General features: G+C 41.3%; 1 protein-coding gene across 8 annotated transcripts in view; it reads right to left on the bottom strand.

Moving 5' to 3' along the window:
- The window catches only part of ZFAND3 (zinc finger AN1-type containing 3), a 166,137-nt gene that overhangs the window by 40,915 nt on the left and 97,231 nt on the right, over positions 1-27,991 (bottom strand). For 6 of the 8 annotated variants that reach the window (XM_086878361.1, XM_086878365.1, XM_086878360.1 and 3 more), the window contains exons 4-5: positions 20,272-20,451; positions 2,343-2,408 (exon numbers count right to left, since the gene is read on the bottom strand). In XM_086878361.1, coding sequence (XP_086734487.1) covers positions 2,343-2,408; positions 20,272-20,451 — 246 coding nt within the window. The remainder of the gene's footprint in view (positions 1-2,342; positions 2,409-20,271; positions 20,452-27,991) is intronic. The other 2 variants (XM_086878363.1, XM_086878364.1) reach the window with 2 other exon arrangements.

Genomic DNA, 27,991 nt, shown 5'->3' with positions numbered 1-27,991 from the left:
AACCTCTTTTTTCTCTGCAAGAACTTATTTTGTACCTTGGCGGATTTATTGTTTTGATCTTTCTTCAATTGTTACACGCATGTTGATAAAATATGACAGGTTTGTCTCCTTCCTCAATATTCTGATGGAAAGTTACGTATAAGATAAGTAGATAAAATTCTAATTTTCTGTCTCAAATGCTGATTTAGGGAACTACGGGGAAAAATTAAGCTTGAAGGATGAACAGAATTACACAGATAAAATACAACCCAACATTTTTTCTTCAAAGCTCTTTCAATAGCTTTGATAGGATACTTACAGAAAATAGGCTTATAAACAATGTGTAGTGTTGACAAATACTGCTTGCATTATTTAAATACCTTCCTAGGAGGCTCAAGTGATTCTAGTGCGAGAGAACATGCTGGTTTTGGCTGGGGTAGAGTTAATTTTCTTAACAGTAGATACTGAGACTATGTTTTGGCCTTGTGGTTAAATCCTGACAAATGTTCACCTACATGGTATACTGCTCATTCCTTCAAGATGTCACAGCACTTCTGTGTAATATTTTGTAGCCAGTATTTTGTTTTCAATTCCCATGACAACATGGCAATTTATTTTAAAAATGAAAGTCTGCTGAAAATTCAAGATCTCGAGAAGAAAACTAACTCCTGATACCAGGTTTATTCATGTAAGGGACTATAAAGATAACATGTAGATTACTGAGGGAATAATGTAAGAACCTCAGGGGAAATTGAGGTAATTACAGTGCTAAGTCAGCAGACTTAGCTGACTGAAGATTAAAGATGTGGCATCAAATAAAGGTTATCCTCATTTTTTTGCAAAACGCACTAAATGAAAAACATACAACAGACCAACAGAGCACAAACTGAAAATAAGAGAACGACTGAGCAAAGTTAGCCAAGAGATTTTTCAACATGTCTCATGGTTTCATCTGCTTTACTCCAAGGAGATTTTACTGGTGCCATTTGATGCTCCAAATAATGAACTTACATTTCTTTTTGCTAAGCACATACACAAAGAATTTCCAACAGTATTCTCAGTTTACTGTATCTGTAGCACCATAGCAAGCTTTTAAATTACTCTGCCATGAAAACCAGCTAAACATTACAACACCTAACATATAAAGAAAATAAAATTTAGTAATACCATGAGCAAAGCAAATTAGTTTGCAAGGGATATTGTGGCAAACATTCCATCTTGTTTAGATATACCTCCATGGCTACACAGAAAAGAAAATCCAGTCGTCCTGTTTTGAAGAACTATCTTCCAATTTCAAATGCAGTTCCTTGGCAAACAACACTCACTGTCACAGATTATCATGTGTTACTTGAGAAGTCTGCACCTGCACCAAGATCAAGGTAATGCAGCTTCTCTGTAACCTTCTTTCACTGCAGAACAAGCCAACTTGTATCACCACACATCTGCTGCAAGCTAACAACACTCATTTATAGAATAACTACAGTTCAACTCAACAAACAGGAACTTGAAACACTTTTTCAGAGGAAATTTCCTTTGAACTCCTTAAAAAGCAGGGGCCTTTACTCAAACTGGAATGCCTTTCCTTTCTGCACATAAATGCAAATATAGGCAAAAGATATTTTGGAAACTCAGACTACAAGAACATTTCTTACAACTACCTACACACCACTCCACAGGAAATTATGGCTTTCAACAATGGTCCTGGTGGAAAGAATCATGTGAGTTCTCCTTAATCCACACAAAACCAAAGCCTGGAGAAGACCTGAGCCAATGCAGGTAACTCTGCTGCCTGACTGAATGAGTGCATGTGTGGTTCTTCAGGACAGATCTGATGCAGAAGAAGTCACTTCAGCCTGGCAATAACCTAACATGGCACTACTAATACCAGCGCTGTGAGGCGCTATGTATTATCTATGTATCTATGTACATCCTGCATATAGAAATAAAGGCATCAAAATGACCCAAAGCAGGTAAAATTTAGTCCCTGCAAGGATCAGCCACCTATACTGCATCTTCAATCAGGGAAAGTCAATGTAATCGGAACAGTTTTCTACTTAATACTTTGCATTTCAAGGGCAGGATTTCCAGGACACTGTCACAATCATTAAACTGATTACTTCTGTATGTCTTGTTTTTACAAGACTAACTGAAAACAGAATGTATTTACAGAGTTATGTTTAACAGGATTCTCAGATCCTGCCATACTAATCCTTTTATACGTACCTTTCTGTCAGCAAAGCAACAATATTTATTTTCATTTGGCATTTACCAGGTATGGTTATTACCCTTTACTGTTCAACTATTGAACTATAACTGCTAAATATAATGCGAAACCTAATTCCCTGATTCCGCAAAACACATACCTGAGTCACAAGATCTTTTGGTTGGTGTGGTTAACGAGGCATGAGCTGTACCTGTGCATGGCCCACCTGGAAACAGAGAAGATAGTATGTCTCAAAACACCACCTATATTTAACATTTACAACCACATCAAGATTATACTCAGGAACATAAAACACGGAGAAGCACTTTTCTTTGGAGAGCACATATAGAAGTAGTTCTACTCTCAGTACTTCTTTCCCAGATGAATCTGAATGTCTCGTGGAAAAAGAACAGATGAAAAGTTGGGACAAAGTTACACTTCTTAAATATACTTTATAAATATTTCAAGAGGCATTTTTAGGAAAATATACACCATAACTGCAATGCTACAAATGTATTTAAGCGTACTTGTGACCCACAAGTAACACAAGTGATCACTTCTCTGATATCAAGCCTTGCTACTGACTCCAGTGAGATAATGACTTTGCCTCTTATCTTGTTCTCATTTCGTGTTGTAAGTATGGCACAAGCATATACTAACAAGCTCATTCCATATTTATGGTTTTTTGTCTCCAGACTCTTGCCCGCTCATCTGGTATCTGCTTGGTAGTAAATTGCTTTCTGCCTATTTTTTAAACATGCATCATCATTGAGGAATTCTCCAGAGATCTTGTTAAAATAGCAACCAATTGAGTGTACACAGTGACTTACAGTAAAAATAAATAAATAAAAATAACCTCCATGCAGGGAAGCTAAGACAAATTGACAGTAGCATTACCAATGGCAATAGCACATCATAGCTTTGAAAATTGGATATTATATATGGGGAGATGCTAGAGAACCTGAAATTGAGTTAGATCTACTAGAGTTTGGCTATCAAAATACCAATAACCAATCACCTGCTGGTGATATACTTACTGGCAATTAAGCAGAGCTTAGTATAACAGGATAATGGTTAACATAAGCACTGAAAAATACTAAAAATACTTTTTCCCTTTTCTTTTCCCCCTTTTTTTCTTTGCTTATCTGGAAAGCAGCACTGTGACTGTGGCAATGTTTTTACCTTTTCAGGTATTTTCAAGCCTGGACTGCTAATAAACTGTTTCCTTTTACTTCTCTCTGGGATGCTCCCCCTTGAAGCTTTCCTTCATTCCTCTTTTTCAAAAAGTTTAATGTCTCAGGCAACTTTGACTACCCTGAAATACTCCTAGTATTGTAACACTTAAAAAAATTTCTGCATTTGAGGGGAAAAAATGTGATGAACTTTGATGCATTTGATTTCAATCATGTCCACCTGGGAGCAGTTTTACACTCTCAATTTTCCAAAGAAGGACCAATAAACTTGTTGAGTTTTTTGTTCTCCTAAGAAGTCCCTCCAGCAACACACACCATTTCATATCTGTGCAATGAGTAATCTTTTAATGGGTGGTTAAAATGGCCAAGAAGCCAGTTCTTGGTCTGCAGGCCAACACTGAGGGCACTCATCAGGGCCTGGCCTGAGGTTAAGCAAAGTATGAGGACATAGGAAACTACTGAACCTGATATCAGAAATTGCTATTTGTGACAGGTAACAGCATAAGCAGCTGGCAGATGTTACAGACATGTTGCAAGGGACTGCTGGATTCTCCAGGCTGGTAAGGAGAGAAGCTGGTGAGAAATGGCTGAACTGCACAGGTAAGGGGAGAGGAGCAATGGGGACCTCTCTGCAGGGTTAACTCTGCATGAGAAGAGACAAGCTTGCTTTTGCAGTGAGAAGGACTGCACCCACCCTGGGGTGGGTCCTTTCCTCAGCCGAAAATACAGAATCCTAGATGGATAGAACAATCATCCTGGTATCACCAAAGTGGTGTTGGCTTCAAGCCTGACAGCACTGGCAAGCAACAACCTCTTCTCAACAACCAGAAATTGTCAAATAAGCAGAAATAATTTTTTACAACATAATTTTTTCAATTTTTTTATACTCTGGCCTATAAAAAGTTATCCTGATCTATGTTAGTATTATGATTGCAAAAGGCTCAAAAAATGCTTAATGTAGGGTTCGGGAAGAAAATCAATACTGAAACAGAATCTGTACCAAGTTTTCTAGTGAAACCTTCTGCATATTCAAAAACCTACAGAGCAGGTCTGTTAAGTCAGTCTCTACTTTCAGACACAAAGTATTTGGTTTCAATATATAATGTGTGAAAGTAATAAATTCAACAGGGTACAGAATTTCAATGAAATTAATTTAGGCACAGCTGCCTCTTAAAATGCAGCAGCCCTTCTGTAAATAATTTTAGTTACATTCTCCCAGTTTTCACTGACTAGACAGTGAGAGGCATCATCATTGCGGTCTAACAAATAAGACTAATCCTTTCACTTACTATAAAGTAAATATTTACACTAGCTGATACTTTCAGCATCCAGCCAAATGTAGGAACTTTATTTCTCACTCTCTGACAGTGAGTTGGTATGCATTCTGCACTTCCCTTTGTCAGAGTTTTCCTGTTATTTATTCTTCCCTCATTACGTATGGCTTTCATACAGCTTTGATTTGTATAGCACAGCACCAGAGTTTCAATAAAGAGTATCTTGGGACTTGCATGCATGTACACTAGCGCCTAATAACCATTGAAGGCAGCACATACTTTGCAGAATTTCCTTCTGCTACTCCTTTTGTTCCACCATTAAAAATGTCATGCATAATTCAGTATTGTGGGCTTGACTGTGTAGTTCTATGTGGAAGTCACTGTGTGGAATATTTTGGTATACCTGACTGCTAATTCAGGTATCTTTGTATTGTTTGAAATAGTATATATTTGAATAGTATATTTCTCATAGCTTTGATAAAAATTCTGTGCGTGAGAAAGAAAAGGGAAGTTATAACAACAGAACACCAGTCCAGGTAGGCTATTCGCAAAGCTAGGCTCGTAACTTCATATGATTCAGAATACATCTGCATCTTCATTGCTAAAAAAGTAAAATTTACAAGGTTATTTAACTGTGCTACATAAAACACTTCAGTGCACAGTGAAAAGCCACATGTGTCTAGCTTCTAACATAACCCAAAAGGCTGTGGAGCTCTTTTTGCTCAGCACAAACAAGATATTAAAATGGAAGAACAGAAATCTCTTTCTACTCTATATCCACTTAACAGATAACACAACAGCTTCTAATCCTATTTTTTCAAGTGTATGGTTTCTGACATTTGCAACTTCTCTTTCAAACAAAAGCAGCCACTGCCCAGGGATAATGCAATCCCAAGAGATGATAATCATAAATGCAAAAATACTAAAAGCTACTGAAGAAATTAGAAGAACTTTGAGAATCTTCAAGTTTTCAAATTCAAACATACGACAAAGCAAGATAACTCGAACCTTATCATATATTAATACAATATTTCTTGTTAACGTAGTAGCTATTGTAATACACAGCATAAATAAGTTTGCACTAAAGTTATAATCTTGTCTGATAAGAATCCTAGCATATTTCCAGGAAACCTTCTCTGATGAGATTATAGCGATATGCAGCATGGCCAACATGCATATGTGTCTGCAGGGAGCATATTTACAAAAACCTCCGTCCAATAAGATTATAACTCATGAATATTCATCTGCAAGAAGCGTATTTCCAAGAAACCCAACAAGATTACAACATATACACCCAAAACAGCATGAATATTTGTCTGCAAGAAGAGTATTCCAAGAGACCCCCAAAAAACCTGAAAACATATAAAAAGCACCCTAGGACAGCTGCAGTTTGTGAAGCATGGTGAAGCGGTGCTATCAAGCTTCTCCCTGTCTCACCCAAAACTGTTCACCTCGTACAGCGTTAAACTAATTTTCACTTCTGGCTTTTTACGACTGTATTTTTTTTAATAAATTCTTTTTATTAATCTAATTGGTTACTCATTTATAACACTATGTTTTTGGCTTCTGGTTTCCACAGCTTTCCATAACTTACTGTTAGCTGTATTCAAAACATATTGATGGGAAAAAGATTCAAACCCATTTTCTCTAATTATCCAAAGTAGTAAAATTTTATATACTGCTTCTATTTCTATGAATACATTAATATTGCTATTATTTACTACTGTAGACTATTCTAAATTCTGTATGTTTAAATTGTCTTTTAGAATGTCCCTCTGTATTGCCCACCTCCCTTCCTGAACTATGTTAACTGCTGCCAAGCAGTATTTGCCCTGAGGACACCCCTAAGCCAGGGCAACTTACTGTTTCCCCTTCCTCAAGTCTGTAAAGTGACGTGATTCCACTCATTCAGAGCCTCCTATGTAGGAAAAAAGTTAAATACTAGGGGGTTTAATTGCCTCTTCTTGCTGTTCAAAGAAGCACTAAGTTTGAAACCAGAGTACACATAGCAGGTGCATTTGAACAGCACTAGTAAGCACTTACTGTGCAGAGAAAGAGATGCAGAATGGAGTAAAACTAAGTTGGTACATGAGTAAAAAGGGTTAGGTGTCCTTCCTTTTGTTCCTCCTCACCTATAGAATTTTCCCCATTAGTTGTGGGGTATGGATGCTAGCTTTGGAACAGGCTGCAGGGAGCTGCAGAAAATGCAGGCCCATGGCCTCTCAGTCCTGCCTGAGAAGCTAGCCTGGGAATTCAAAGGAGGATTTCAAAACAATCCTCAGAGACAGAAAACAACTGCCAGGTGCTGTTTATCTGTCCTCTTGTTTCCTCTTGCAGGAGAGGGTCAGGGGGGTAGAGTGCCCCTGACCAATGATGGTGATGTAGCACTTTGCTAACCAATAAGAGTTTCTTTTCTGTACTTTCCACGTATCTGTCTATAAGACAAGTCTGAAGCAATAAACTAGAGGAATTCTCCTGTTGAGACTCCCTTGAGAGTCCAGTGTCGTTCTTTATCGCCATTCCCAATCAGAATGACATCTGGTGACCCGGACGTGATGTTGAACCGACCCCTGAGGTCCGGTAATCCCGACGTGAAGTGCAGCCGACCCCCGAGGTCAGAAAGCAACCGACGTGACTTCTGCTAATCCCCTGAGGGTAAGCAGCGAGCGGGAAAAAGCCAGCCCTTGCCCCTAGAGGGGTAAGTGGAATTCTCCTGGGATTTCCTAGAGGAAGCTGGTTCTGGAAACCAACGGGATAGTGGAGCCTGCCTGTGAGTGGGTTTGGAACGGCCTATCTTGGTGAAGCAGAGCTCAAAATCCCGGGTCTGAGCCGATAGCGTCTGCATAATTGCATTCGCGGAGCCGCCAAGATAAAGTCCTCGTAATGGGGAACTGTACTTCAGCTGATGAACAGCTTGCCTACCTTGCATGGCAGGAAGCCCTGCCCCGCATGGGACTCAAGTGTTTCTGAAGATGCCATGCGCGCTTTATTTCAGTGGGTGAAAGAGCAAGGTTTTGATATAACTATGGACAATGCCTTTGATCTCGAACTTTGGCTGTCGATAGAGAACCATTTATGGTCAGAATTCATTAACGGAAATATCAGCGTGTGTAGCCTGGCAGCCACCTGGGGAGTGCTTTTTAAAGCGCTGAAACGGAGCCAGTCTGAGGACAGTGAAACCGGGATGAGAAACTTTACTGCCGAAAGTTCCTCCGTTGTACAAGATAAGGGACCGGGAGATGAAACCGTGAGTGAGCTACGTAGTACTCTTTTAGCTCTGCCCGGACCCTCGGAGGACTTTGGCAGCGAGCGAGAGCAATCTGCAGCCTGAAAATCTCCCTCTCCAGGGGGGTTTGAGCGCCCGCCATCCGCGGAGCTCGGCGCGCAGGCTTTGCCAGCAGAGGGGCCTCTCTTTGGCCCCCCCCGCGCCCAGCGCGCGGGCCGCCGCCAAGGGGTACGAGCGCGGCTCCGGAATGATGTGGGCCGCTGCCGGGGGGCCCGGGCGAACCAATCCCCCCTGTACCAACGCGGCGGGGCGCGCGGCTCCCCCCGGCAGAGGAGCGGCGGGAAGAGGGGAAACAGCAACAAGCTCGCTCCCCCTGCGCCTGCCCACCGCCACCGGCCGTGGCCCGGCCGGCCACCGGCCGGCCGCAAGAACCCCGAAAAAGCCGAGCCCAAGCCCAGATTGGAGGCCGGGGCCAGGCCCGTGGCGGGCATCGCCCCCCCCCACGTCCGAAGTGCCGGCGAAAGAGCGGCGAGGGGGTGGCCGGCGGCTTCGCTCGCCCCATGCGTGCGCGAGACACGCTCCAGCGGGGAGAGGAGGGGGGCGAGCCTCGCTCCCCCCGCGCTTACCGTGCTCCGCTCCCGATCTGAGTTCTAGCAGCGCCCCCCCCCGCACTCATAAAGGTGGCGGGGGGAAAGAAAGACAGCGGCAGGCCACTCCGCCGGGACCTTCCGCACCAGCCCGAAAAAATACCTTGACGAGTCCGTCAACTCCAGTGGCCTGAGCCGCGCCAGAGTCCTGCAGTCCCTGCGGGACCCAAACTTACTCACCTTGTACCTTTTAAGTCTTGTGTTTACAGAGCTGACAACCAGCCGCGAGGAGACGGTAACTTCGAGTTCCCTGAACCTCCTGAAATTCACGAACTACTGCTCTAACAACCAAGAATTTATAAATCCCTCAAAAACCCCTCAATTATATTTAAAGTAAAAATCCAATGAAAAAAAAGAAAAAAAAAAAAAAAGCGGGATAAGAAGAGGGGATCAAAGCAGCATAAATTGCATTGTGCATTGTTTTTATCACTTTGGTGTTCTTTCAAACTACTCTATTGACAAGTTAGACTGTCAATTCGAACAGACTAACAATGTTGTATATAGTGTTGTATATAGTGTGTGTACTAATTCACTGAATTAGAAACATTAGAGTCAACCATCAAGTCCTTGCAAGGAGAACGAATCTTAAATACCAAAACATAAGCCAAAATTCTAAATTAATTCTAGATCAGTATGGATGCTAAATCTGAACCAGAGTGCTTGTAGTTATTACAGGCCGCATCGCTCTCAGGCCTGACTGAAAGCTAGCCTGGGAAATTCATGAGAAGGAATTAAAACAATTCTCAGAGATACTAAACAGCCTTGCAGGTGTTGTTTTGCAGCCGGTTGTTTCTCCTTGCAGGAGAGAGTAAGGGGGGCAAAGTGCCCCTGACCAATGATGGTGGTGTAGTACTTTGTTAACCAATAAGAGTTTCCTTTCTGTACTTTTCCACGTATCTGTCTAAAAAACAGGCCTGAAGTAATAAACCAGAGAATTCTCGTGTTGTGACTCCCTTGAGAGTCCATTGTCGTTCTTTATCGCCGTTCCCAATCGGAACGACATCTGGTGACCGCCCGACGTGATGCTGAACCGACCCCTGAGGTCCGGTAATCCCGACGTGAAGTGCAGCCGACCCCCGAGGTCAGAAGGCAACCGACGTGATCTGCTACTTCCCTGAGGGTAAGCAGCGAGCGGGAAACAGCCAGCCCTTCCCCCTAGAGGGGTAAGTGGAATTCTCCCGGGCTTTCCAAGAGGAAGCTGGTTCTGGAAAACAACGGGACAGTGGAACCTGCCGGTGAGTGGGTTTGGAACGGTCGTCTTGGTGAAGCAGAGCTCAAAATCCCCGGGTCCGATCCGTTAGCGTCTGCATAATTGCATTCGCGGAGCCGCCAAGATAAAGTCCTCATAATGGGGAACTGTACTTCAGCTGATGAACAGCTGGCCTACCTTGCATGGCAGGATGCCCTGCCCCGCATGGGACTCAGTGTTTCTGAAGATGCCATGCGTGATTTATTTCAGTGGGTGAAAGAGCAAGGTTTTGTTATAACTATAGACAATGCCTTTAATCTCGAACTTTGGCTGTCGATAGAGCACCATTTACGGTCAAAATTCATAAACGGAGATATCAGCGTGTGTAGCCTAGCAGCCACCTGGGGAGTGCTTTTTAAAGCGCTGAAACGGAGCCAGTCTGAGGAGTGTGTGTGTCTGAGGAGTGAAACCATGGATGAGCTGCATAGTGCTCTTTTAGCTCTGCCCAGACCCTCGGAGGACTTTAGTGGCGAGCGAGAGCAACCCGCAGCCCAGAGATCTCCCTCTCCAGAGAGGTTTGAGCGGCCGCCATCCGCGGAGCTGGGCACGCGGGCTTTGCCAACGGGAGACTGCCCGCCTCCGCCTGTGCCACTCGCAAAGCCTCCGCCGGCGCCAAAAGCGCCACCGCTGGCCGCCGCAGAACCTGCTTTCTCCAGCCCCTCCACGCTGTCCCAGCTTCTTCCTTCTGTGCCACGAACAGAAACGCAGACATCCCCGCTGCGGCCCGTCAGCGCGGCGGGGGAGGGGGAGAGAGTCGGCGCTCGGCTCCCCCGCGCCCGGCGCGCGGGCCGCCGCCGCCGAGGAGTCCGAGTGCAAATCCAGAACACGGCGGGCCGCCGCCGCCGAGGCGGGGGGAGGGGAGGCAGCGGCCGCGTTCCCCCTGCGCCTGCCCGCCACCACCAGCCGTGGTCCGGCCGGCCGCCGGCCGACTGCGGGCGGAGGAGCGGCGGGGAGAAGAAAAGCAGCGGCCTCGCCTTCCCCCTGCGCCTGCCCGCCGCCGCCGGCCGCGAGAACCCCGAGAAACCCGAACTCAAGCCCAGATCTGGGGCTGGGGCCAGGCCCGTGGCAAGCATCGCCCCCCCCGCGCGTCCGAAACACCGGCGAGAAAGTGCGGGGGGGGGGCCCGGCGAACCTCGCTCTCCCCGCGCATGCACGGGAGGCACTAGCCCTGCGCCCAGTTCGCTCCCCCCGCGCTCCAGCGGGGAGGCGCGGGAGGGAGAGAGAGCGCTTGCCGTGCTCCGCTCCCGATCTGAACTCTAGCACCAGCCCCCCCGCACCCATAAAGGTGGCGGGGGGAAAGAAAGACAGCGGCAGGCCCTCCACCAGGACCTTCTGCACCAACCCAAAGAAATACCTCGACGAAGTCTGTCAACTCCAGCGGCCTGAGCCGTGCCAGCGTCCTGCAGTCCCTGCGGGACCCAAAACTAACTCACTTTGTATCTTTTAAATTTTGTGTTTACAGAACTGACAAACAGCCGTGAAGAGATGCTAACTTCAAATTCCCTAAACCTTCCTGAAATTCATGAACTACTGTTCAAACCCGATGAACAACAACAGCAACCATATAAACTTTATAAATCCCTCAAAAATCCCTCAATTGTATGTGAAAAAAAAAAAACCAACCAAAAAACGGGATAAGAAGAGGGGATCAAAACAGCATAAATTGCATTGAGCATTGTTTTTATCACTTTGGTATTCTTTCAAACTACTCTACTGACATGTTAGACTGTCAATTCGAACAGACTAACAATGTTGTATATAGTTTTGTATAGTGTGTGTATTAATTCACTGAATTAGAAATATTAGACTCAACCATCAAATCCTTGCAAGGAGAACAAATCCTAAATACCAAAACATAAACCAAAATTCTAAATTAATTCTAAATCAGCATCCATTCCAATTTCTAGTAAAAGAAACCTCTTGTGCTGTGTTTGTTCTTTTCCTGAAGGGCCCAACAGGAAATTACAAACACAGTACATTTTTATTTTTTTTTTCCTAAGCGAAAAAGGTGAATTATGGATGCTAAATCTGAACCAGAGTGCCTGTAGTTATTACAGGCCACATAGCTCTCAGGCCTGACTGAAAGCTAGCCTGGGAAATTCATGAGAAGGAATTAAAACAATTCTCAGAGATACTAAACAGCTTTGCAGGTGTTGTTTTGCAGCCTGTTGTTTCTCCTTGCAGGAGAGAGTCAGGGGGGCAAAGTGCCCCTGACCAATGATGGTGGTGTAGTACTTTGTTAACCAATAAGAGTTTCCTTTCTGTACTTTTCCACGTATCTGTCTATAAGACAGAGCTGAAGCAATAAACTAAGGAATTCTCGTGTTGTGACTCCCTTGAGAGTCCATTGTCGTTCTTTATCGCCGTTCCCAATCGGAATGACAGATCAGCATCCATTCAAAGTTCTAGCAAAGAAACCTCTTGAGCTGTGTTTGTTCTCTCTCCTACAAGGGCCCAGTAGGATATAACAAACACTGCTTTTTATTTTTTCTAACAGAAAGGGTGAGTTATGGATGCTAGCTTTGGAACAGGCTGCAGGGAGCTGCAGAAAATGCAGGCCCATGGCCTCTCAGTCCTGCCTGAGAAGCTAGCCTGGGAATTCAAAGGAGGATTTCAAAACAATCCTCAGAGACAGAAAACAACTGCCAGGGGCTGTTTGTCCTCTTCTTTCCTCTTGCAGGACATGGTCAGGGGGGCAGAGTGCCCCTGACCAATGATGGTGATGTAGCACTTTGCTAACCAATAAGAGTTTCTTTTCTGTACTTTCCACGTATCTGTCTATAAGACAAGTCTGAAGCAATAAACTAGAGGAATTCTCCTGTTGAGACTCCCTTGAGAGTCCAGTGTCGTTCTTTATCGCCATTCCCAATCAGAACGACAGTGGGGAAAACTTGACTGCTGGTACCTACTGAGTGTTTGAGAAGACATAAAAGTTTGGCTGGGCTCAGGGGAAAGGGGGACAGCTAAAAGAGAAGGTGGGGGGCAGCTGCTGGCTGGCTTGCTTCTTTGGCTTCAGAGTGGCACACTCAGAGCTGTTGTTGCTTGGGGAAAGGAATTTGTCATAACCCAGAGGGAGCTTCTTCTTCCTCTTCTTCTGTGGGCCCCCCCATCCTGCTTGGATGTCCTGCAGTGCCAGCCACCGCTGCGGAGCTTCTGATACACCTCATCCACCTGCCTGGGATCTCTGCTCATTCTTCCTGTTCCAGCAGGGTGTTCCTCAGAGCCCTGCAGGAGCACCGGGACTGAGTGCCCAAAGGGCTTGTGAAGCAAAGCCTCTCCTCCATCCTTTCCTGTCACGGCCAAGAAGGTTGTCACGGCAGGAGCACTGGGACTGACTGCCCGAAGGGCTTGTGAAGCAAAGCCTCTCCTCCATCCTTTCCTGTCACGGCCAAGAAGGTTGTCATGGGGTCTCTGGTTCTGTTTTGTTATTGATGCCATAGTTATTGTTGCTTGTTTGACTTGTTCTACATACTAGTAAAGAACTGTTATTCCTATCCCCATATCTTTGCCAGAGAGCCCCTTGATTTCAAAATTATGATTCATAGGGAGGGGGGGGTTACACTTTTCATTCCAAGGGAGGCTCTTGCCTTCCCTTGCAGACACCTGTCTTTCAAACCAAGACAAAGTCTAAATTACAGTAATACATTGAAACAATTTCAGATACCACAAAAACTGCAAGCCAGATAATGAACAAACATGAAAAATAAGTGAAGGAGCCTGAAGCTTAGTAACATTTGATCACTGTAACATAAGGACAGAGAACTCCACTTTGAGCTTTTGGTACTGTGGTTTGGTACTGTGATTGTTCCTTCCCAGATAAGCCACATTGACCCCTTGAATACAACAGGCTGGAGGAAGGCAGTAAGCAAGAGCTGAATTTCCTTGGACAGCAGTGCACTAGCCAGGACAGGAACAATACCATGGCTATTTACAAAGCAGGAAAGAACTTGGGAAACCTGTCCAAACCCGTTAAGAGACATAATAGAATTAATCTACACAATTGAGTCTGAAGACAGTTATTGATTACGAACACCAATACATATATAAACAGGAACATAAATCTCTTAAGTTCAGCCTGCACAGAGTATGCTATCTTTAAGGAAAAAAGGCAAAATAACTTTAAAACGCTTAAGAACTGCTTATTTGCTGCAGAATGGGCAAGATGCATGATCATCTAAGTGATGTCATCTCTACACATATAAGAGGATTATATCACATAAAAATATTTAGTTTTTAAAATCTAGTTTTACAAATTGGCCTTTAGGTACTTCTGTGGATTTTTGTCTACATGAAGCTTTTGGAGAAGGAAATGAAACCTGGACTGCTTCGTTGCTGAATGGATAGTAAATTTAACTATCATAATGAAGTAAAGGGAGACAGGATTCAGATTCCACCTCCTTCGTTACTATTGTCTCACTTTGTTATCTTTTTTCCTCCGTAATAGACATTTTATTTTCTTAATCGCAGGTGCAAGTAGAACTGTATAATGTGCTTTTGAAACCAGCAGTTAAATAACATTTTTATAAACAATTTTATTTAACCTCAATAGCTGTGCATCTCTAACCCATGTTTTTCCAAAGTGACTGTGTTTCTGTTTTGTGTTCCATGGGGTCCTTTCACTCTAATAAATGGGGCCCTGGGATTCACTGTCTACTCTGCAATGTGAAATGACTATAAATCAGAAGGAACAATTAACAGTGGTATAACAACCCTAGTCTTCATTATGTATCAAAATTATCATTCCACAGATGTGGAAAGAAGTGTTCATTTCATAAATCTTTGTGTCAGATCTCTGCTTGTTAAAAAACACATATATGTTCTTTATATGAAATTGAGACTGTATGGAATAGATGGAAACTTACAGAAAGATCTTCACCAAAGAAAAGATGATAACAACACTTCGTATTCAAATTTTTAACTGCCTTTATGTCCTGTACTCACACCTAATACTGGTGGCATTCCTCAAAATACCATTCTCAAAAGATAGCCCACAACTCAATATGGTTTTACATTTGAAAGCATTCTTGCTAATTCCCAGAGAAAAAGTGCTTGCACTGATATTAAAATACATGCATTCTGTGATATATATTAAAAAATCAGATTCAGTGATAATAAAACTAAAATACCTGAGTTAATTTTAACATTAAAAACAGTGCCAAAAGACTATTTCTAAATAGCTTCTAATGAAAACAAGGCTAAAAATTACAAAATCCCAGACAATGTAAAACAACTTTTACTATTATCTAATTTAATAAAAGCAAAAGCCTGAGAAAATATCTAGGTCTTGTTCTGTGGCATAGAAATCCAAAAATGCCTATAATCAAAAACCAGGCAGGTGCATATCTTACATTATAGGAGTGTCCCTTCTTGCTTTAACACAAGACATAAAATTGAGTACAATGAAAAAGAACACATGACAATCTTGTGGGTTGATAAAGAAAATTAGAATTATTCACCATCATCCAGCTGCATGTTTCTCAGTTATGTTTGGGTATAAGTTTAATTTAATACTGGGTCATGTAGGCTTCACTTATCTAATATGTGCTTATAACAGCACAATCTTTTGAATTCTTTTGAATCAGAGAAAAACACAGAAATTGGTATGAGAATAAATCAGATTAGCAACAAAGGAAATTGCTTTCTACAACCATTTGTGACAAGCAAGAAAAAAACAGGCCGCTAATTTGGTCTGTTTATACATATACTACTTACAGAAGTGTTTCAGTCAGAGATGAGCCAGAAAACAAAAGTTCCCCAATGACTGAATTAGGAAAAAACCCAAACCAAACAAAACACCCCCCAGAAAAAATCCTGAAAAAAACCCAAAACAAATGAAGACAGAATGTACAAAGCTGACTCATACTGCAATAAGCAGCTGAATTCTCAAAGTCAGGGCATCTACAAAAGTATAAATTGGATAAATAATATCCAAGAACAACCAGCATTTAAAAAATCACTCTCCTTAAAAAGCACAAATCAAAATTAAGGATGTCATCATAGTAACTCAAAATATGAAGTATTTTCAGAGCATACATAGGAAAGTCGTCATCTAGGACTCTACTCACCAGTAGCAAAACACCCAGGCAAAATACAAAAACCATTAAGTTGTTATAAATTGGTAGAAACCTTTCCCATATCATCACAGAAAAGGCTGTTCAGCAAGAAAGAAGCAAAGAATGCACTTGCTTATCCATTTTCCACAAAGTTATGTTGAAAAAAACTACATATATTTTTATTTAATTCCAAACAGAAAAAATTCCATTACTTTTTGAGTGCTGCAGCCTATATAGCTTTTTACATAGTCATGCTTTAACAAGCAATAAAATTCAGAGTATAAACATCCAGTAGGTGCAGTAGGAAAAATAATCTCTCACCTTTCTTCTAGGTATTTTTTATAGAAGAAGCCTACTGCATCTTTTGTCTCAGGACTAATACACTTACAATACGTTAACTTCATTAAAATTACTCCATAATTGGGGGTATTTCAGTGCTTCCACTGCACACAAATTCTTAATAAAATAAACGATGTTATAAAGCATTTTTCTAACATTATCTTGAAAATTTAAATTGCAAGACAAAGGTGTTTTAGTTTTGATGTGCAATGGCTCAAGTTCTGAATGGTATACAGAAACTAGCAAAAAAACCCAGACATACAGTTGTGAAATACCTTTGTATATGGTCATCTAAAATTCAGTACACAGAGAGGTGAGGTGCGGTTAGTGACCATCACCATCTTTCTGGGCTGAAATCTCCAGTGTATTTTCTGACATTCACAGGAGTAGCTCAGATCTTTGTTTATCTTATAAATTTTCAGCACAGGAATGAAGAGTATTTAACTCTTTTAGAAAGACCGGATATTCCTTTTGTCCTTTTTCAATAGTGCTTCTTGCTATTCAAGAAGGCCAGGAAAGTTAAGCACACAATTAAAATAAAATCCTGTCAGCTGAAGCTAAAAACTACTGAAATACCAAATCTGATCAAGCTGCCGGACTCAGTGTTCTTCACACTGACATTTCTCCTGTCACATAACAACATAGCTAATTTCAAACCTGCACAGAACCAGCTTTAGCTCTGCTCATACAGTGACAGAAAAATGATGTGACAGCCCCAAAGAAAACATTGAAGGCCTGAAACTAAGCAAAATTATTCTAAGTGCAATGTGACCTTTTCGCAACCAAAATACATAGAACCTTGCTTAATAAGCTGCTTTTTTAAAAAAAATAAATGTTGGTGGTTGAAGGTAAGGACATAGAGAAGTGAAGGCCATTGTCAAATCCATTTTTTCCTGTCTGCTAAAAATAATCAAAAACCTTGCCCACCCAATATGAAAAGGAAATCTTTGACAGAGCAACTGGCTGGTATAGTGACTGATGCTGAAATACCTACCATTAGGAGCTCCTAAATGAAAGGAGAAGATGGAAGGAAAAATGAGAACAGATGAAACTTATCTGCACATAAAGCAGCACTGGAACAAAAATTAGACTGATTTAACTACCTGTTAAGAAATGGATCAGTAAAATCCATGCAGCTCTAGACTAACTAGGGCTATACCAGTATCAATATTACTCTTTGTCTGCAAGTTTATTTCAGAAAATTTACTGCAACTGGTGAGACCTGAAGGTTCTGGATAGAAACAGGCAACAAGAAGTATGTGTGGAGGGAAGAAAAAAAGAATTCCATAGAATTCCCCCCTCACCAATTTCAACAGCCAATTTTAAAAAAAAAAAAATCCAAAACATTGATTAGTAATATTTCATGAAAGATTGAACACATGTGAAAGAGGGGAAAAAATTATTGAAGTTGTGTCTGGGTAGAAATTTTTAACACATTTTTGTTGACTGTAAATGATATTGAGAACTGTTTGGTATAAAATTTTAACATATTTTCATTGACTGTAAATATAATATTGAGAACTACCCTTTACCTATAAGGGGGAGAGATATAAGAAAGCACAGCTGTCATTGTGGTAGGTAACTTCAGAACTGAGGCTGCGGGGAGATGGAAAGTCACTACAATCTGGTTGTATATGTAAGACACTCAGGAATGCAAATGCAACTCTCACAGCAATCAAAACAATAACAAAAAAACCACAAAAACACTTGCACACTGCCAAACTGAACTCCTGCAAAATATAGTTCAAGGAACTTTTCTCCTATATAATTCATTCTGTGATAAAAAAGGAAATAGCTATTCAAAAACAAGTACAAAAACCCTTCCACTTTCTCTGATACAGAGTATGAACCTTACCACAATGTGATTTCTATGGCTTTCTTCAGCTGTTGTAACAAGAAAGACTTCAACTGCCTAAATGACTTGCTGCAATTTTGTCCCCTCTGTTTACCCTGTGGACTCAATTACTGTGGCAAACATCTTGATACAAGACTCCTCAAAATCTTGAAAGGAAAGAGAAGTGAGTGGAACAAAACTTAAGAATCCTTCCTGATTAGATCAATTTTTCCACACTTGGATAGGGATTATCACAGAGATCCCATACAATTGATTTCTGTTCAGAAATCTGAATTCTGATTCTGTTCAGAACAGAACACGGCTGTATGTTATCACATGGCAGTGAAAAGCATCATGTTTGAAGAACACAGCTATACTAAGAGCACTGCATACTTTACAGAGTATGCTGCAAAATAAATACCGCACAGAAAAAGACACCTTCAAACTAAAATCAAAAAGACATTTAAGTCTGGACATTCTTCATTACAGGAAAGAACCTTGCACAATGAGGTCATTATCTGTCAGGAAATCTCCATCTGTATATAATTATTTCTGATAAATGACATTAAGCTTCCTTAAAGAGGTAGTGGGGGTGTGAGAGAAGGCAGAACTGTAAATAAATTTCTCCATTGTATTTTACTTAAAAACATCCCAGCAGGAAGTCATAAAGAGAGTTTTTTAAATAGGCAATATTTTCAAATGCTCTGCAGGCTGTGCGGCCTAATATCCATCACATTCAGTGTATGTTCACAACCTTGCAGCAATTCAGGATGCAGGACACTGTTTAATTTCTTTCCCATTCCTGTAATCACCTTCCCACTTGCCAAATCTTTCTCAGTCACAACAGAAATACTTTCTTGTAACACAATTTCATTTCCACCTTAACAAATTTTCAGAAAAGCTGACCCACTAAGCACTACAGAAGACACCTTGTATGTGACACTAGCTAATAAGCAAGCAGGGTGCTGAAGTCCCCTGCACTGTGAAAGCCCAAATGTGTTGCTGAAGCACAATGTGTTTTCCTGAATTCTCCAAGAAGCTTGTTTTAAGACCTTGTTTTTACAGCAGACTACTGGTTTTCCCTGAAGAAGCACTGAACAGAAGGAAGAGATGGAAGGTCAGCAGCATGTGAATGTGAAGCACAAGAGTTACATGGCAAGTTTAGTCTTACGATGAGAACTTGTCACAGAACATTCACATTTGAACACTTGTATTTCTGACAATATTCTCAAACATTATTTAGTAACAACTCACAGTTTAAAAGTTTTACTTTAGTTAAATAAACCACCAGAATTCCAAATGACATTTTATGCTTTGTCCACAACCAACCTGCATAATTAAAAACTCTTCCTACCTGGACAACTCAGCAAAACCATCCTGTGCAAATAATATAACTGAAAGCAAGACATTTTAGTCCTAGTGCTTTGTCAACATTGTTATTTCCAGCAGTTGCCTGAATGTTCAAGAACCAGAGTATCTCTTGCAAATTTCCTACTGAAAAGGAGGCATTTTCTTGCAATGTGTAGATCTATTCACTAGCCACAACCTAAAGTAATCTCAGCTCAAGGGGGTTTCTCTCCATAGAGCACCTTCTAAAATAAATCTACAACTGGAGAAAAATTAAGCTACAAATTACACAATGGACCTTACGTTGTAGAAGGCAGATTTTAAAACCCAATATATTAGATGCAAGATGAACTTTATACAGAGGTTTAGAATAATTAAAAGTCGATTTTATCTCACTGTGATTGCTAAGCATTCTACCTTACCTTCAGGGAGAATTTTTGCCTGACAGTTCAATATAGACAAAAGATAGGTTATGAAAGAATAGATAAATTACCACATGAAACAGGTTATATGCAAGTAGCAGTCTAAAACACGCATTACAGTCAGTCTTATGTGAAACTACAGTAATTAAACATCAACATGTTTAGAAGTCAAATTTCACAAGATACTGGTCTTGATGCTGGAATATACATATGAATTTACCACGAACGTGAGAAGGAGTTTCTCACAATTAAAATCTTTCCCAAGAAAGAATCAAACGGCTTACATATATATGAAATACAATACATCAAACGTAAAGTTAGTAAAAAACTCCTATTTGTTCTTCAGTTAAAGCCACCAATGTCTATTTTGTGAACAGCTTCTAACCTTTCCTTCACCCCAAAATCCAAGCCATTAACATCCAGAGGGAGTCAGTGAAACATAAACCTGAGAACAAAGCAAATTGTTCGTGCCTCCTTTGCTTTCACTTAGGACTTGTGAACTTACATTCCTCTTTGCTCGGTGAAGTTACATTCAGTTCTGTCAAAAGTTGCTGGCTGGAGTTAGCGGCCTGTGTGTTTAGAGAGGTATTGCTGTTGTCACTGTTTGTTTCCCCAGAGAACAAATCTGACTGGTTGTTGCTTGTGCTGGGAGTAGAGTCATCATCTGGCTGTTTCTTCTGGAAATCTATCAAAACCAAGAATTCATAAGTCATCACACTTGCTAAGTCTAATCATAAAAATTTAGGCAAAAACTCCTATGTAACAGAAATAAGCCCAAAATGCTGGCAGAGGTATCATCAGGTATCATCACTTTGGTAAACACAAACAGTGGCCTTTGAATTTTTACTTCAAATTTAAATTATCTTAAAAGTTATTTACTGGAGAAAAAACACTTTCAGAATTACACAAAGGTCTTGTTTCCCCAGCCATCCAAGAGCATTCAAAGCTTACCACAGCATATGGTATCATTTTTAATAGGGTTTACACAAAGCATGTACAGAAACATAAAGAAAGCAGACATACAGTGAGGAAAGAACCAAGGCATGTAATACAGTGCTATGGGGATGTTACACTTTTCATTGCCATTATATAAAATCCCATCAGTAATAATTTTGGCAAAGCCAGTGTAGACAGCTACAGTTCCAGGTTAGCATAGGGAGCTGGTGAGGGATTGCCTCTGCATCATTGGTTTGATGGGTATTTGGGAGGGGAATGTGTGGGAGGAGGTGGCAGGAAGGTTGGGGTGTTTCCTCCTTCCTTCACTTACTCCAACACTGGTGCTAAAAGCTAACCATTGATCTAAGAGCAGAGTTAGATATGGAAGGTAAATCACTAAAATACATTAAAGATGTGTACAAACGATTTGACTTCAAAGTTTTGGTTTTTTATCAGCGAATGCTAAGTCATGCTTGTCTCCAAACTGCCTCCATAGTCCAAATTCCATGTGTTTGACAAATGTCACCCTCCGGCTTACCTTGCCTCCAAACTAGATTCAGGTTTGAGGGGAAATATTTTCAAGAGCAAATCCCCCACTGAAAGGTTCTTCCCAAATCTGCAGTCCTGATATATAATTGATTATAGCATCAGTCTACCAGCTACACTACTGGATTTTAGTCTGGCATACTCTGCCTCATGGAAACACACTTGCCAACGAAGTTAATTTTGGTTTGCTTAGCACCTGATTCTCTCACCTCTTCCTGGTAAAGAGACAGCTGAAGTGCACCACCACTTGGTATCTACATTTTTTCTAAATTACATACAAGGGTAGAATTTATTCAGACAAATACATAGATAAATCAATATTTGGCTGCTCATTATGTCATGACAGAGAAGAAAACAGCAGTCGATAAATATTTGCAGTGTGTTAGATGATGTGTTAGAAACACAGGTTGCCAACCTGACTCACTGGGACTGGGAAGCACTACAGTCAAACAGTCCCTGAATGCTGATTTAGGATTTAAGTGATTTTCCAGAAAAATTAAGTCTTAATGTCTGCTGTGGAAGAGTCAGCCAGATGTCCAGAGAGGAGAGGATCAAGCTCAAAGCCAAGAGGAGGGGGAAGACAGGAACGAAGAGGGGGACGGGGAGAGGGAGGGGAAGGGAAGGAGGGGGAGGAGGGGGAGGAGGAGGGGGAGGAGGAGAGGGAGGAGGAGAGGGAGGAGGAGAGGGAGGAGGGGAGGGAGGAGGAGAGGGAGGAGGAGAGGGAGGAGGGGAAGGAGGAGGAGGAGGAGGAGGAGGAGGAGGAGGAGGAAGGAGGTGGCAGACCGGAAATCATCCACAATACAGCTCTGAAAAACCAGTGGGAAGTTTTTTGTGAGGGGTAAGTTACAGGACTCAGGAAGATGTTCTACTCAGGCCTCACTAGTAATCAACAAAGTTCAACCCAATATGGGCTTCTGGATTTTCTTTATGTATTTGTGCAATCAAGAAGGCTTCAGACACTTTTCTGCACCAGCCACAATCAGGCAGCTGCAGCAATCATAAAAGTTCAGAGCTGCTGCACCAGCAAAATCCACCATGGCAGTGAAATACTTTTTGCCTCCATGAACTCACTCATGACCTCCTGTTCAGAACTAACTTTTACTCATGTGAAAAACAAGGTACACTTTCCTGGTAAAATTTAAAGGTTTAATAAAAGACATAGACAATAAAGCAAAGTTTAGTGGCTGGGTGCTTGGCATTCTGCCAATAGCACACCTGCTATTTCAGAGATACCCTTTTTATATCTTTCCTATTGCATCAGCCTGTTACATATTCATAAACAATTACACATATATAAACTCTTCTCCAAACTAGTTTACATGTTCTAAGAACTGTTTAGCATGGCTCCTCCTCAGGACTGCGTTTTTAGAGCATGTGCATTTCTTGGCCGTGGTTTTAGTTCATTCTTATAATCACCTCCAGCTTGGATTTTGGTCCATACTTTCTACAGATGGTAGGTACTGATAGCTGGCATATTGGTAGCAGGGGTCTTCATAATATGTCTGTTGGATGTTATACCAACCAAGCAGGCAGCTCAAGCATAACTATCAGCTATTCCACTACTATGCTTAAGTTTAGATAAAAGAAATAAAAAACTATAGCAAAATTGCTTTAACATTATATATATAACATCCATTTCAATATTTTGCAAAAAGCCAATATTATAATATGTATTTATAACACTCAGACTGCAAATCAATTAACTTTAAAAAAAGTTTTAGCCTGCTCAGTTGAGTGGAAGCCAACAACACCTCCCACCCCTGTTTTAATCCCTTCATTACAGACTTGAGAAAAGCCTTAAGACTGATGATCCAAGCACCCAAAACACAAGAACTGTAACTAAAGCTGCCTTGTATTTTGCCCATGTATTGGGGCAGGTGGGGGGTGTCGTGGTTTTAAAGCATTAGCTAAAAAAATCACTAGAAAACTTACTTATTTCTTATTGTGGGATATGGATTAGAAGAAGAACAAAACAGGCTTAAAACTTAAAAGCAACAAAGAAAGTTTATTAACAAAACTACAATAATAAGAAACTAGAATAAAACTTCCAGAAACCCTTTTTCTCCACTACCATTCTCTCGTTCACAGGAAAACAAAGAGGCAAAAACCTTAGTGGTTAAAACAGTCTCAACTTTGCTATAGTCTCTTCAGCAGTCTTTGTAGAGAAAAAGAAGTTCTCTTCTGCTAATCTATGGAGTTTTTCACAAGAAAACCATTTTCCTATGGTTTTCTACTTCTCTGATGCCAGCTGCCCGGAAATCTCTGTCATCAGTTCTCTCTTCCCATTTCACATCACTTTGAGGTGTGTTATGGGTCATGGGTCAAGGGGTGTCATTTTAAGGATGAGTTATTCAAAGGCAAAAATTCCCCTCATCTGTCTCTGTGAGCATCTCTGGAAACAGAAGTTTTCTCTTTGCCTCTTAAAGGCCACAAATTTTCAACAACTCTCACTTCTCCGTTTCTGTTACAGCATCACATAGGATCACAACTACTTCACCATTTTCTTAAATCTACACTTTGAAATACTCTATTTCCCCCCAAAATACTCTTTCATGAATTAAAGGAGTTTTTCAGAACACTATTACCCATCTCTATAGTTTTAACAAAAGAATATTTCAGCTTATTAAGGCACCTCCTTATTTCTCTCCCTATCCGAAGCTTAATTCTTTTCTTCACTGTCTTTGATAGCTTATGTTGTCTCTTTACCTGTTGATCACTCTCTTTCTCTCTCTCTCTGAAAAAAAAAGGATTAATCTGCAAGTCTTATCTGGGTAATGAAAGGGTTAAAATCTTGCCCAGGTTTTGTAGATGTCTCTGTGATCTCTGCCAGAGCAGCAGCTGGAGCTGTCTGCGATAGAAGATTTTTCATGGCTGCTCTGGAAAGTGTAATCACTGTCCCAGCCTGATGCAGGTCAATGGCTTTCTCTCTCCTTATTCGGCAGTTTCTGGTGAAACTCAGCAGCGGCAAAAACTGCAGCCGAACCAGGGACCGGCCTGGCCTGGCCCAGCCAGAGCCTGGGGGAAGGCCCCATCTCCCGGCCGAGAGCCACGGCAGGCCCAGCCCAGCCCCAGCTGGGCCGCATGGCCTGGGCAGAGGACAGGGGGTCAGCTGGAGCTCTGTTACCTTTCACAGCCAGAAAACAAAGAGACAAAGAAATTCCTGGGCTTAGGTCTTAAGGTGGTGTTCACAGGTTGATCTCACTTTTCTATGGTCAAAACTACTGTCAGTTCTCAGAAATGGCCAGTTATTGGCCAGGAGAAAAAACTTCCATCAGCCTCCATCAGTTTTAACTTCTTTAGGTGTTTCTCTTTGTTTTCTTAAATGCCAATCTATCACAGGGGGTCATTTGGTTTCTGTCAACAAGGACTCTCATTAACACAAATAATTTGCAGATCATCATGCTCACCCTACCATAAAAGCTGGCAGTATTTCCAGGAGAGATGAGCCTGAATAAATCCAGTTAAGCCTTAACTGCTTAACAAATAAAACAAAAATACACACATGATAGAGGCAAGACCCTGGTAAGTTTTGGAAGGTAACCTGTATTCTGATTAAAATCAGAATGCAATTCTGTTGACAGAACAGTGACCTCACCAAATAATCTCAACAAGGAAAAACCAGAACAAGAGTTGGCAAGACATTAATCACAGAAGTTCCCATTTAATTGGAAAGGCATGAGAAACACTTCAATTAGTTTATTTTATTTTTCCTGAGACTTTCACTATACTAGCAAAATCTGTGCTGAAAAGGGTGACCAAAAGTCCATGAAACATGAAATGCCCTTTCCTAGTTAATTAAATGTATCTTTGCAAATTTTAACACAAACCTTCTCCATTTGTCAGAAAAGATGTTTTCTTTTTCCTCTCGAAATTGTATCCCTTTCTCCACGGACTTCAGGTTTGGTGGGTTTGGTTTCTGTGGCTTTTTAGGGTGGCTGTGGTGGTTTGTGGTTTTCTTTTGTTAAACTGCAAAGTATCCTGTTGTTAACTATATGGTGGAGTTGGCATCAAAATAAGACATGAAAATTTGCTCATCCCTGCAAATATGGGGAAATAGTAGATGAAAAGATCTACCAATAAAATGCATGAAATGCATTCAAAAACTATTACTGCATGGTAGAGAAGATGCTAGGGATAAGCAGTTGTCAGTCTTCAAGCTCCAAAATCCTTTTGCTCTGTTGAGTTCAAGGGTTATACACCCAGTATCTCAAATAGTTGAGCAAGAACAGAATATCTCGGAGCTCTCATGCACTGGTTATTAATACTAAGAGTGTTATCCTTCTTTTGTTGCTTAGTATTTCTTTGGAAACAAAACAACCACTAAGTGAATAGACAGACGTGATAAAAATATTTCATATTCTACATATACAATGAATTCTAATTGCTTAAACTAAAGGAAGGCAAGATGCCAAATTTGTTCCCAGACTTCAGGTAAGAAGTTCTTTTGCATGACAATCTTTTGCCCATTTTTATTAATAAGATAATATTACTAATGAAAGCCATTGCCTTTACAGCTTCTGATACTAACCCATAAAACTGAGTTTGCCACACAAGATGACACCTTCTACACAGCCCTAAAATTTTCAAGATCCAGTTACTGTTTCCAAACAACAGTGAGCAACCTACAAGAGCCCATCTTCCCAGCATTTTCATTCCATCCATTGCCTCAAGAACAAATATTAAGGATATCCAACCCCTTCCACCACATAAAATACTTGTTTCTGTGACAAAATAAACCAGACAGTCCCAATTCCAGTACCTAGCCTTCTTTAGCTGTCAATATCCAACAAAATACCTAAGAAAATCTTGAGTTCTCAACTTTTGCTTAACTAGGGGCTCTGTGACTAAGTAGGAAATGACCCTTCACAGCTTCAGGTAACTTTTGTGATCACAGTCAGTTAAAACTTAAGGCGGAGGTAAGTATGAACATTATCAGCATATCACAAAGCATTTCTTCTGAAAAAGACAGGCATGTCAAAGTATTACATGAAATGACTTAATACTAAGCCAGACTGTTTCCTCATTCGCACTCCTGCTATGGTATAAGAAATCACACCATCTCCAAAGATCTCCTTTTGGGTTATTTTAAGAGTCTAAGTTACAAACAATTCCTATTCTCTGACCTGTAACAGATGTTACATTAAAAATAAATAAGTTCACTCAAATATATTATGGAAGAGGTATCAGAGTAAGCTGCATGCTAAGCAGAGAAAATCAGAGTCTTTATGTGGATACTAAATGCAAAAAAGCAAGCAGGGAACAGAGCCTGTGTGAAACTAAGTCACACAGGCTTCTCAGTCTGGCCTGGCAAAGCATAAGAAAGAATCCAAAGAGTCCTTGGTAAAGGACTGTTGAAAACTGAAAAATAGAAACTTCTACCAATACTGAAGGGTTTGATCTGCAGCCTTGGAAAGAGCTTCGGTTAATGTAATGATGAAGGTACACAGACATTGAGTAGAGAAATTATAAACTCAAGTCTATATAGTTGTAAGTAAGAATATGCCTAGAGTAGGTAAGAAATTATATTAAGTAAAATAGTTTGAAGTTTAAGCTGTAATGGTGTGACTTACAGAGTCGGTTAGAGATCTAAAAATTATAACAGAGGCGTACATGAGTACGTGACCTGTCAACTTACTGGCTAAGAGAGAGATGCAGTGCAGCAAAATTAAGCAAAGGTATAGGTTAGTAAGTGAAAACAAGTGTCGTGTCAACTGCCTATTGGGCTAAAATGTTATATACTGCTGTGCGAAGAACAAATTCGTGACTTCCTCGAGCTATGGCTGACTTGTTGCTTCTCTAAACCTCATGCCTTGAGACCAGTATCTTAGCTGGCTACTTAAGCAATAAATCATTTTGAAGCAAGGTGGTCCCATCCCTTCTTCTTCATCTCAACAATTTGCAGGTGTTGTTTAGTCAAGGAGTGGTGATCCACTTAACCAGTGATGGTGATGTGTTGCTTTAATGACCAATAAGAGTTTTACCTCTTGGACCCTCTTGAACATGTGTATAAAAGAAGATTAAGAATAAACTTTATCTCTTGGACAATGCAGCTAAGGGAGTCAGTGTCATGCTTATCACCGTTCCTAATATAGTGCGACATCTGGTGACCCCAATGTGATGTCCGTTGCAGCCACAAGCTGAAAGCCATCTGGTGACCCCTTGACGTTCGCTGCAGCCACGAGTTTAAGGACATTAGAATCCCCATCCTCCTCCTTTGAAAGGAGTTTTTCCCCATGAGCTCCTGGAAAGCTACAGGTCTGAGTGACCCCGGAAAGAGGGCCAGCCAGTGAGCAGGCCTGAACGGCAATCTTGGCAAAGCTAGAGCTTGACTCCCGGGATAAGCCACTGCGTTTGCATATTGCATTTGCGGGCTGTCGGGATAAAGGTATTCCTGCAAAAGGAAACCAAAGTTCCTCAGAGGAATGACTCGTCCTTTCTCTGAATTGGATGTAAACACCATAAGACTCACTGTATCAGAAGGCTTTGAAAGAGTTACAGCTGTGGCCATCTGGGCATGGTAATGCGAGAGTGGCGGCAGAGGCAGCAGCGGCACCAGAAGGAACAGCAGCAGAGCGCCCCTGCCATGTGCCAGCCCGTCCGGCATCTACCGCGCCTCAGTGCTTCCAGCCCGTCTGGACTTCTGAAAACACAAGACCAACTCTGGTGATGCTGCTTTAAACAGAACACCGTGGTCACGAAGCTGAGAGTAAATCAGACAAAAGACGCCTTTAACAAATTCACCC

This window comes from Cyanistes caeruleus, chromosome 2 (genome assembly GCF_971803275.1).
Source record: "Cyanistes caeruleus chromosome 2, bCyaCae1.hap1.1, whole genome shotgun sequence".
Lineage (NCBI taxonomy): Eukaryota > Metazoa > Chordata > Aves > Passeriformes > Paridae > Cyanistes > Cyanistes caeruleus.
The sequence above is the reverse complement of the archived record's forward strand: the minus strand, read 5'-3'. Positions and strand labels throughout refer to the sequence as shown.